At 52.7% G+C, this 12260-nt stretch overlaps 1 protein-coding gene across 1 annotated transcript in view; it reads right to left on the bottom strand.

Moving 5' to 3' along the window:
• TRAIP (TRAF interacting protein) overlaps positions 1 to 11955 on the bottom strand; it is an 18813-nt gene extending 6858 nt beyond the window's left edge. The window contains exons 1-6 of the mRNA XM_010158438.1: positions 11873 to 11955; positions 11224 to 11281; positions 9870 to 9953; positions 5941 to 5980; positions 3210 to 3337; positions 502 to 596 (exon numbers count right to left, since the gene is read on the bottom strand). Of these exons, the coding sequence (XP_010156740.1) occupies positions 502 to 596; positions 3210 to 3337; positions 5941 to 5980; positions 9870 to 9953; positions 11224 to 11281; positions 11873 to 11955 (488 nt within the window). The remainder of the gene's footprint in view (positions 1 to 501; positions 597 to 3209; positions 3338 to 5940; positions 5981 to 9869; positions 9954 to 11223; positions 11282 to 11872) is intronic.
• Positions 11956 to 12260: the final 305 nt, after the last annotated feature.

Below are 12260 nucleotides of genomic sequence, written 5' to 3'. Positions count from 1 at the left end.
CCCCCCCAAGGAGCTGGTGCAGCCTAAGCTCCGGCCGCAGGCACTCTGAACATCATGGTGGGGAAGAGACAACTGGCCCAGCACAAACAGGGCTTTTTGCTAGGGAAGAGTAGCGCTACGTGGACAGGTTAGAGAAGGGGCAGCTGTACACATATTCCACCTTCCAGCTCTGGGGCCTTATAGCCCTGAGACTGACTGTTCCCAGCCCCAGCAACCCCTGACAACAGGGGTCCACTTAGCCATGCCCAGAGCCCTAGGGATGAGGCCAGTCCACACGCAGCACCACATCTTGATGCTGTGTGGGGAGAGCAGCTGCCAGGAAACATAGCAGGGGGCAAGGACAAACCCTAATGCTGCTGTTTCCAACCTTACGGGGTAAGATGACCCAGCACGTGGAGGTGGGTGTTGCAGCAAGCACAGCAGGACCCCTCCCTCCCTCGCCGGGAAGGGAGGTGGCGTGCAGCCCAGCCAGCAAGGCCCAGGGAGAGCCCAGGATCTCACCGCTCCATGGTTTTCAGCTTGTTTCGCAGGCGGCGGGCCTCCTCCTTTGAACTTCTGTGATCCTCCTGCTGCTGCTCCAGGAATTTCATCTGTTTCTGCAGAGAAGCAAGCGCACACAGACCGTTAGGAAGGCTCCAGGGATTGTTAGAGAAACATCCTGGCTTATGCGCACTGCGGGCAGCTGGGAGCATGCATTGGCTCTTAATGCTATCATCACCTCAGCAGCCCAGGATTACGGCGGGTTTAGCTCCCTCCCCGCTGCACCCCTAGCTCTGCTCCTGGCAAGCACAGCAGGGTCTCGGTGCTAATGCAAGCTGAGACTGGCGTTGAAAGTGCGCCGCAGCCTCCTTTCTGCTGGGAGAGTTTGTGGGGAGGTGCCGTACCCTGTCCGCAGCCACAATTTGTTTTTCAAAAGCAGAGTCCACAGCAAGCAAACCTTGCTGCTGCTTTCTCCTCTGTGCACAGCTGATCCCTTCGCTTTAGTCCTCCAGTTCTCTCTGCGTTAGCTGCTTAAAGCATGAACAGGAGTGCTGAGTGGGTCTCTTCTGGGAGACCTCAGCCAAAGCAGGCACCCACTCAGGTGCTCCCCTCACCTGCCTGGAGAGGCTGCCAGCCTACTGCAGCCGTCACCTTTCCGAGCTCTCCGGTAGCAGGCAGCAGTGGCAGAGAGCCTCACTGAGCTGCAGAAGCGCAGATCTGCAGTGTGGCAGGGAACAGGGGGATGGCGGCCTGAACGAGCACCGTTCCAACGGATCTGTGCTGTCTAGGCTTGCGTGTGCACGGGCACCTCGCGCAGCAGCTTCAAAAGGCGCCGGGTCTGCTTTCAGCACGGTGCTGGCTCCAGGGAGAGGCCTGGCCAAAGACCATCGTCTCGTAAACCTGCCTTCCACACAGAAGTTCAAAGGATTTTAGGAGACCAAACAGCTGTGAAACTGCTGGGATTTGCAGAGGGGATAGTGTTGCAGGCTCCCGTGTTGGTCTTGTTTAAGCAGAGCCCATCTTTGGCTCTTCTAACCACAGCGCTCTCTACCTCAGCTCACAGAGCAGCATCCTGTGCCAGGCTGGCACAGTCCCTGGCCTCAGACAGTCTGAATGGGTGGCAAACTCCCACCCGGAGGTCCAGCAGCAGCTGACAGTGCGAGCAGAAAGGCAGGAACGGCTCACAGCCTGTGGGCCTGACCTGCGTCACAGCTAGTTAAGTCTGTATTTTTCACTGCAGAAGTTGAGTGCTTTAATCTTTAATGATGCAGTATAAAACAGCTCTTGGCATTCAGCTGGGAAACCCCGTACACCACAGCAAAGATACCTCCAGGTCCCTAATCCTTCTGCCCTGCCCAGCTTTCATTAAAGGGACTTAAGCATACACACAGTGTTTTGCAACAGGCAAGATAACCACAGAGCCTCCTCCTGAGGTGCCAAGGCAGGAAAGTCAAGCACAGAGTTGTCAAGTTGAGCAGCAAGCACCAGCTTCCACCATCACAATTGTTTCTGCAGGAGTAGGGAGCATCAGAAGAATCCTGCCACTGGTACACCCAGGATGCCAGGAGCATCTCTGGCATGGCCCAGACCCAGGCTGCCTTTACACCCAAGCAGATTGGAAATAACCCCATGGTCAGGCAAAAAAAAGTCATGCTGGCTCACAGCAAAGCCTGTCTGGCAGGAATTCCTTACTCTACCTCCTTTTGCCCTGTGACAGCACCACATTGCTGTTATCAGACAGATCTGGACCAGTTCCTCTCAGGAAGAGCCCAGCTGCAGGTGACATACAAGATGACCTGGCAAGCCATCTACAAGCTCTCCCTGGGCCACTTGGCCTTGCAGGTCAAGGAACTCAATGCGATCTAGGCTACTGGGTCAGACCCCTACTCCAAGGGGCAGAGGTCTTGGGGAAGTGCAGTTCACCCCTCACCCTGCACCCCATCTTGTTGCAACAGGCATGTCACCTTTGCCCCGCAGAGACACCCAGCTCAGCACCAAGGCAAAGTCACTCTGCTCCCTCGAAGACATCCCAGCAAAGAGTCTCCTGCTCCTCTTCCACTTGCTGTTTACGCACAGTACATGACTACACACTGAGTCACTGCACGCTGAAACACAACAGGAATATTTGATCCCTGGACTTCACACATTAGTAACCTAACCAAAGGAAAGCCCTGGCAACAGAACAGAGGCAGGAGAGTTAGCTGGATCAAATCCCACTCAGCTGAAGCTTGCAACTCCCCCTCCATATATTTCAGTTTGATTTCTCCTCCAATCAAACTAAGAAACTAATTTTCCTTGAATCCCGCCTGGCCTAAACCCATTTCAGAAGAACATTCTACTGCAGGGAGCCAACGTTTCAGCAATGGGGCGCTGGGGCCAGTTCCCACTCTCGGTTCACGCTGATACCTTTATGAGCAGCACTGCCACTTCATTAGCAAGGCTCAGCCAGCGTCCCCTGGACTGATGTCTTTCTCCCACCCCGGCCACCTCTGCCTGGAGCACGCAGCCACTTGTATCCAAACCATGGGATAAACCCAATGTGAAAACCCAGCTACACTGCCCTCCTGTCATTTGGGGATCAAGGAGACGGGAGTCTCGAAGCACTGGATGTGAACTCCCACCAGCACGATCGCTTCATTAGCAGGGCCTGCGGAGATATTCAACCAACATAACTAAGACCAACTGTGCAACAGTTAGTGCTGAAGTCCTGCCCAGGATGGGAAAGGTACCTTGAGAGAACAGCACAGCATCTCTGTCTCTCCCAGCACCTTCTGCAGTGACTCTATTGTGGCATTGCGCACATCCAGAGTGTCCCTCAGCCCATCCACAACAGCCTGGCATTTCTGCTTTTCTTTCTCTGGAAAAGAAAAAAAAATAGAAAACAGGTCATGGCCCGGTAACCCACACTTCAGTTGCCCCACAGCAGCAGGAGCACATCAAACAGACACCTGCTCGCAGTCTCAGGCTCCAGGCTGATTGGAGTCGGCCATTCCCGTGGAGAGCCATTTCCCCAAGTGCCGTCTGCACCAGGGTCTGTACTGAGCAATTGCTTCTCCCAGTGCCAGCAGGCTTCAAGATTTTCTTCGCTAAAGATAACAAGTTCCCTTTAATAGCCTTCCAGTGCCAGCCCTGCTAGCATTAAGCTGATGCATCTTAACTCTTGCGTGCTCTCAAAGACAGGCTTGCACAAGGAAAATGTTTCTCTGGAGCTCCAGCGAGCTGTCACAGAGCTGGATGGCCAAGTGCTGAGCCCAGCCTCCCCACATGGAGTCTTACGCACGGGGAGGCCCCTGGGGGGCTGTGGGGCAGCTGCGTGCAGCCATCCACCCCACTGCTGCAACAGCCCTCACATCGAAGGGCAAGAGGCAGCGAAGCTGAGCTCTCCAGGGCACTGAGGCCTGTGCAAGACACACAACAGCTTAAGATTATCCCCTGGAGCACCCAATTTGGGCAGGTCACGAAACCTTCGAATCCTGCTGTCCCATTCCACACAGGCAATCCAGGAACAAAGTACATGCCTCTGACCGCCAGAGAGGAGGTGGTGGAAAACAACACCAATCTCCATTTGTTTTGTCAAGGCAAGGGAAGAACAGCCCACAAAGCAACAACCAACATCAGGAGCTGACTGACCTAAGGAAGGAACAGCCAGCATCACTGGAAAGCTCAAAGCAGTTGGGCAATGAGGGAAAGCAGCAACCCCTCAGCCTAACCCTGCCGAGAGCAGGGTAAAGTCTTCAGCTCAGCATCTTCCGTCCTGGCCAAAATCATCCGTGGCTCCAACATGATGATCGCGGAGAGCCAATCAGTGCCTTTCCAAAAAGCTTTCTCTTTCCAAGCAATCCAGTTTCAAATTGTGCCACCACATCCCACGGAAGCATGACCTGCAGTGCAGCTTCACTGCTCCATCAGGCAGTAAGAGAGCCATGTGGGACTGGGGAAGAGAGGAACGCATCCCAGCGGCAGCACACAGTTGGCGAGGGAAACACAGATTTCTCTCTTAGCAAAGCATTTTTTCCCCACTGATCCGAATAATCCCTCCTCACCAGAGGCAGCACAGCCTGGAGATGCTCCCCTGCGTTTGCAGGGACTCCACATCCACCAAAAGAGTTAGGGTTTCCCTCTCCTCCATTCCCAGCCGCCCAGAGGCAGATGGCAAGAGTCAAACCTCCCCGTGCTGCAGGAACGAGTTCTCAGCTCATTCGGAGTGCTTCCCACGGCACCCGCTGGGTCTGCTCGGAGCTCTGCACCTCCAGAGCCATTCGTTAGCTGATCAGAGACTGGCAATTACCACACGCAGCAGAGAGCACATCTTTAAGTGAGGAATTTATACACGACACCACCAGAGAGCAGAGTGCCCACAGCAAAGGAGGCAGGAGGTAGGAAGGAGCTTCTCCTTTCCAACATGGAAAGGGAACGGGACAGGGAATGTTGATTCCAACCTCTACTCACCAGAAGCTGCGAAGATGAGCAGGCCTTCGAGCAGTTTTTCTTGGATAACATCCTAGCAAGAATCCCAGCCACCTTCCCCAGAAGATCTGGCTCTCTACCAAGTCACTAAACTCAACCAAGCTGGCAAGGGAACAGGCCTCAGAATAGAGACGTGCAGACCGTCCAATTCTGCTCCCAGGCTGAGGACTGAATCCTCAATCTACTGGCTATTCATGTCTGTCTCGTGCGCACAGGAAAGGCAGAGGGAAGACGACTCTCGGGGCGTGGGTGAGCCCCCATCCCCCCCCCCCCTTCTGCTAGTGTGTCTCTGGATTTCTGTCACTCAGACTGACATTTTCCTTTCGCTGCTCATGACTCATGTTCTGATGACAGGCTGCCTACAGACGATGCTTAAAACCCATCGACAAGTCTCCAGGGCTTTTGCTTTTCCTGCCTCCCTCAAACATCCTCTAAAATTAAAGATGGGAAAATGGAAGCGCGCGCACACACGCTGAACTCTGTCTGCTCTTCGCACGACACATGTGGCACTGCAACAGCCAAACAAACCCAAAGCCTTCCCACTGCTGCTCGGGCACCACTTTTACCCCCTCAGCTGCCAGAGGGAACGAGCCTTCGCCATAGGGAGCTGAGAGTTCCCCAGTGAGCAAACCGAGGGTCCTGCTTTCAGCGAGCCTGCTCCAGATACAGCCGTGCTGTGCTTCTCTAGCTGTGATAAGGGAGAGGGGCAAAAAAATTGCACCTATGCCTCGTAGCTTGCGGAGAGCTCCCCAGTTAGTAGCTCCTTGCAGAGCTAGGCCAGGCTGCAGGCTCTGGCTCAGTCATACAGCCTTTGCACAGCTTTAGGTGGTCTCGCCTCAGAAAAAGCTCTGAGCAAAACAGTTTGCAGCCTGCACCACGGCCTCGGTGTCAGAGAGGGGTGGGCTCTGCACAGAGCTTCCTCAGGCCTGGGCAAGCCACCCAGCACAGGTAGAGCCCAGACCTGCCGATCCCCCACCAGCTGATGGAACTCACCTGTCATGGAGAGCTGAGCCTTCACCTTGTCCAGCTCATTCTGAAACACAACACAGAAAACACGATTAGGGAATGCCCTGCAGAGGAGCTTTCGCCAGATCTTAAAAGGACCCGAGAGGTTTTGGGGCAGGACATTTGCACTGGCCAGGCGCTCAGAGAAGACCCACAGTGAGCACCGAGTTAAGCAAGTACTATCACAGGGAACGCAAAGAGCACCTCCAACCGGCACTCTTCAGGGGGAGAAGATCCCAGTTTCGTCTTAGCCTTGTCAACCTCGTGTTTCTCACACTGTCAGTCATCTTGTTTTAGCTGAATAATTTTGGAAGGCTCACAGGGAAACACAGGAAATCAGACAGGAACCATTTTTATAGTGTTTTACCTAAACAAGGCAATAAGGCAGGGACGTTGCCAGACTAACTGGCTTGAGAATTGCTTTGAACCGAAGTGAACTTGAACTGCGTGCAGGTGGGAGGCAGGAGGGCATCTCCAAACGGCTGAAGAGGTAACCAGGCACACAATCCAGAGGTACCAGCCAGCATCCTGACGGACGCCGAAGTGGCTCTGGCTCAGGATGCCGATAGGAGCTAACAGCTCAGCCGAACGGCCACGAACAGCTCACCACACCAAACTGAGGGCACGTAACATCGCCGGGGCACCACAAGGGTCTGGGGAAGGGCGAGTGTTCCTAATGCCTTCATTAAGGATCCGGAAGAGGCAGCAAATTCCATATAGTTTAAATTATAGATAGTGTAAAGCGATATGACTTAGGAATGCTGGCAAATAGCCAAAGTAAGTATAGAGAAGTTGCAAAGAAGGGCAACATAAATCTACATATGTGTGTGCATATATATATATATAAAATGAGAGAAATACAGGAAAGAGTCAACAGAAGATGACTGAAAAAGCTGTGTTAAGAGAACTGCAGAGGAAAGCACATAACAAGTCAGGCAGGAACTGCAGTGGAATAAAACCACAATAAAATGCCAACACAGTACTGAAGCAGAGCACACAAATCTGTGCAACCCAGAACGCTACATGCAAATCTGAGCTGAGAATAGCAGCACCAGTGACCACGGATCTGGCGGGACTAGAGCAAAGCTCTGCTCATGACAACGAAGGCAGGGAAGAGAATATGGGATGTAAAGCTCGGTAAGCAGAAGGGACTAAATGCAAAGCCTAGGAGAGCCAACTTGGATTTGCCCCCCCGGGGGACAACAGCTGGAGGGCTGACATGGAATTAACTCTGCTGCAGGAACTATTCTGGAGTAGCTTCCTCAGAGTCCTATTCAGGAATGATTAGTAAGCTCACAAGATGTGCTAATTAGCATGATAGTCAAGAAATCCTGGGCTACTGGGGGCAGCTATGTAACATTACCTCACTCAAAAACCTGAAATCCCTTACCCTCCCGACACAGCTCCTCGATTTCACTCCTCTGATAAGGGCTCTGCTCCCCGCCAGCCTGAGCTACCAGACCCCATTTTCCCCAGCTCAAACAAGTTTATCATGACCACACACAGACAGCTGTCCTCCCAGCAAGTTTACAGGCAGGAATCCTCCTCCTCCTGCCTCCCACCAAGTTTCCTTTGGCAGAAGAGCTCCTGGCTTCCCAGATCACAAGCGACTGGAAGGGTCAGGTTCCAGATGAGCCTCACCAAGGTGTCACACCCCAAAACTCACACTTTTCCTGCTCTGGGAATGGCCGCATGGAGACTACTCTGATCACCGAGGACCATCTTTATGTCCAACACAGGAGAAACTTGGGCTCAGCGCCCAGAAACGCTTGGACACATCACAGCGTTCAGCCTGTGGTCTGCAGCTACTCCAGCAAACCAAGCCCCCTCCGGTGTTTCAGCTGGAGACTGATGCCTGGCGGTGGGAAGCAAAGCACCCCCAGCAACCCTTTGACCGTAAACATTTCAGACCAGAAGCAAGAGTGAGGAATAGCACCAAAGACCATCATTATCCAAAAGATAATTTGGATAATCCCACAACAACAGGAAGAGATGTCAGATGAGGGAGCTCTTCCCACCACTTGTAACTGGGTGCACAAGACCTGTTCCCAGAAAAGCATCCCAAGCTTGCCTCGAAGATAGCCATCGGACCACAGCTACACAAGCAGCTTTCCAGCACGCTGAAGCAACGCTCCCTCACCCCACGCAACCTTTTTATGGCAGGAGGCCAAATGCTCATTTCAGGACATCTGCAGGCTGCACAGATGCAGCTCCAGTTGATTACGGGAGCAGAGTACCACTCTACACCCAGGCTCTTGGAGGGACAGCAGGCTTTTGGTTGGCAACAAACCCTGGATCTGGGGGCTTTTTCAGGTAAAATCACTTCTGGCTGACGAAGCCACCAATTTTTTTTGCAGGCAGAACTCCAGTCTGGATGGACATAAATCCCAGCCACATTCTTAAGGTGCTCCATGTCCTCCAGAAACAAGGCAGAAACAACATAGGACTGATGAATGAGCACAGTAAGCCTACACGGAACACGCTTGGTTCTTTCCCATGGGAGCATGACCTCAGTGCTCTTCGGAGAGCTGTACACACAGGGCCAGAGGGCCACACAACAAGCTTCGTAGGACGGCGGTGAGTTACCGCCAAGCTTGTGCAGGTCCACATTCCCACCCTGGAGCAAGAAAGTGGTTCTTCAGCACAGCCTGCCTGGAGGGGAAGGCTAAGGGAACACATGTTAGGTCCTGGGGTGGGGGTGAGAGGGAAGAGAAAGCTTTTCTAGGGCAATTTTCTCCAGTCAAGCCGCTTCTGAGTCACTCATCTATTTACACTTGCGAGAGCAGATCTGAATACGTACGAAAGGCAATGTTTATCTGCTCCCAGCCCTTGCTTTGCTTCTAGGGCACATAGCTTCAGGTGCCCAGAGATGCTTTTTCCTTTCCTCAGCACACATGCTTTGGCCTTCAGTTTCTTTATTAGCGGTCCTTGCGAACAACACTGCTACTGACATTATAGTCTGTCTGGCTTTATTTTAAAAACATACGATATACATATAGCATTGTCATGGCAACTGCTAATTATGGTAATTGCTGCACATGCTGATTCTAAACACAAGAGGGTACAAGCATCCCATTATACCAAGGTCAGCCCATTACTTTTTTTGGAACAGATAACTCCAAGACATAAGGAGCCATGCTTCTTCCACGGTAAACAAAGGAAAAGAACACAGAACAGCCGCTCTGCGTTCATCCCTTCTCACCCCCAGCTCTCTGCACCCAAGGGCAGCACTTGGAGAACATCACCCAGCACCCCAGCTCCAGTCAGGTTCCCCCCGCAAGGGCCCAGCCTCAGCACCGCTCACCACTGCTGGTGTGGCTTCAGGCACTCCCTTCCCTAATTTATCCTGGGGAACCAAGGCTTTCTCACCACCCCACTTCCTTACAGTCTGTGCAAACAAACCCACCTGCGGAGAAGCGAGGAGGTGGCACTTCCTCCAACAGCCCCTTCCTTCCAGAGGGGTTAGCAGGGCTCACACACAACCAAGCCACGGACACCGGCAGCAATTCTTTGCATTTGGGATGTTTCCTTCTCCTGCCTTTTGGAAAAGCTCTGCAGCCTCATCCCCAAGGTTTTCAGGCCCAAGGGAGAAGCAGCACTGGGTTGTTTATCTGATGCTGCTTCAGGAGGTTTCCAGGTTAGAGCGTGAAATACAGGAGCCTTCAAGTCACCACATGAGATTTGGTCAGGGGGAATGCTAACCCACCATATGGAGACTCCCTTACAAGACAGCCGAGACTGAGCGAGGACCAAGAGGGAAGACAGACAGGAAGGAGACACTGATGGGCTTCAGGTCTGAAACAGCAGCACAGCGAGCCCCAGCTCAGGAAGCAGCTGTCGACAGAGGAACAGCACCACAGACCGCACTTCCAAACGCTGAGGCATCACACAATGGAAGAACCACTCAGTTAAATTACCTGCAAGGTCTCCGCATCTGGTGCTGTCTGCTCCTCCAGCGCCACATCAAAAAACAGCTTATTGATGATGTGTCTTTTGCTGACCTAAACACAGGAGACAAAAAGCGGCTGATAGGCACAGGTATGGAAACACAACGGATACAGAAGACAGATGGAGGGGGGCGAAGGTACCATCTTGTCACAAGGCCATGAACGGCAAGTCAGATCATGTGCTCAGCGCCATTAGCGATGATGCTCTGCTTTGGCTGACCAGCACAGCAGCAGACACCCACCCCCCCACCCCAAACTCCGTTTCGGGAGCACGACTCCAGCCAAGCTCCTCAGCCGCAGCAGAGATTCAGGCATTTCTGAATCAAGCGCAGTCTGTTCTCTGGCAGCTAAGGCCCAAGCAGCTGACGCTGAGCTAACACGATGCCAAATCCTGAGACAGAAGTACGTGCTGCTTTCTGCAGGCAGAAGGTGCTGTAATTGAATTTGATAGCTCTCCACACCTCCCCCATGCAGTTACAGCTTTGTGTTTTAAGTATTATATACAGTCATGACACCAGCTAATTGCATAGTTACTGCTACATAAGATGTTATTTCGCGATAACTCCATGGTAACCCAGAGATGTAAGAGGCAGTGAAGAACAGAGGGAATCAACAAGTCAGGGAAGGAACAAGGGCCGAGACCTCGGGAGGAAGAAAGAAGCATGAACACAGAACGAACCCAAGCTGCAGCTGGCTGAAAACCTACAGCTGAGCATGGGGCAACGCCTCCTGCAGCCACTACACATGGAGCTCTACTGGCAGCATCATGGATGTTGGCACAAGAGGCTTCAAAGAAGTTCAGGTCCTGATTAAGCCACTGGATCCCCAAGCCTCGGCTCCCCATAGCAGCAGCAGAGCATACCCTTCCCTCCTCAGCCTTTGCTTTTCGCAGGGAAGAGCCAAGCGCTGCAAAGCGAGAACTCAATTATAAGGACCACGTGCAGCAGAATGGGCTGCTTACCTGACAGCAAGCAGCAGGGTACTCTAGAAACATAAGCCAGATGTCCTGATTAACCCCTTCTGGCCCTTTCAATCATTATGCTGAAACTGCCTCAGCCTAAATAAAAGCTGTGAAAACCCAGAGACCCTTCCTAGAGAAGTTACAATACGGACAGCAACAGGACACCCCTTCTGATCAGAAGGGTTGCTGAGGGGACACCACCCTCTGAGCCTTTGGGAAGGACCTCGAGTGACAGAAAATTCTCTCTGCTTCACACCGTGAGCCTTTTCCTGGCACAACCACAGGCCTAGGCCACAGCTCATCGGTGCCGTTTGCAGAGCATCGCGCCTTGGAAACAGAGATGCACATAGGTGATGGCTTTACCTGGATTCTGCACTGCGGGCACGTCCGGCTCGGTGCTGTGTCAAACCACTGGATGAGACTGAGAAAGGGAAAAAAGAAAAATATGGTGAATCCTTAAAATCCAGGAGCGCTGCTCCCAGGGGCCATCCTGGCAACTCACTAGGAGACAGCAGGACACGACTGCTTTTTACACACTAAAAACAGAAATGCAAACGTTTAGTCCAGAGGTACAGCTAACGGGAACGCTGTGTTCCAGCATGCACACTCTACCTTCGCCTCTGAGACAATTCCCAGCTGAATTTAGCGTGCAAGCTTATCTTTACCAGGGCAGAGATTTTACAGAGCTCAGATCTCCCTGGGAGAGAGTCTTTGAACAACTGTAACTTCACAGGAGTGAAAGGATCCACACGCAGAGCGGCACAAGAGCTGCTATATCAGGATACGACAGCTAAGAGACCCCTAGTTTGGTCAGCTCCAAAGGGTGCCGCTGACACCGAACACGGGTCTGCGGAGTGATGGAGATGGGGCTGATCTCTGCTCCAAGACGATGAATGCAAACCTGTCGGGCTCCCCAGGAGAGCTACTAATGCATTTTGCTACCGAGCCATCACGTCACACTCTGAATGGTTTATTTTTGGAGCAGGATAACAATCTGGAGCTGGCAGGTTACCTTTGGAAGCTCTCCCTCCTCCGCTGGTTGTTAGAGAAGAGCGAGCCCGAGCTGTGCCGCTGGTTAAGAAGCGACCATCGCATCTGCGAGCGACAGTCCCTCTCCAAGTTAGTTAGCCAGAAAAGCAAGTGCGCGCTCCCTCCCCACACGCAGAATTTATTTCCTCAGAAGAACCGTTTCCTTCCAACACAAACACTTGTAAAACAGTTCCAGCAAAAGCATGAAATTGCCTGGGAGGCTTCGCTCATAATCTAACACCGCTCATTCCAGATAAACACCCTGTGTAGGAGCAAGCTGCTGGCACCGGCCCTGCCGGCAAAGGGAGACCAGAGGCAGAGGAGTGACAACGCAGCCGAGGCTCCTGCGGCAGCTTCATGCGCTCCACTAA

This window comes from Eurypyga helias, unplaced genomic scaffold (assembly GCF_000690775.1).
Source record: "Eurypyga helias isolate BGI_N326 unplaced genomic scaffold, ASM69077v1 scaffold22449, whole genome shotgun sequence".
NCBI lineage: Eukaryota > Metazoa > Chordata > Aves > Eurypygiformes > Eurypygidae > Eurypyga > Eurypyga helias.
This window is presented reverse-complemented; position numbering and strand designations above follow the sequence as displayed.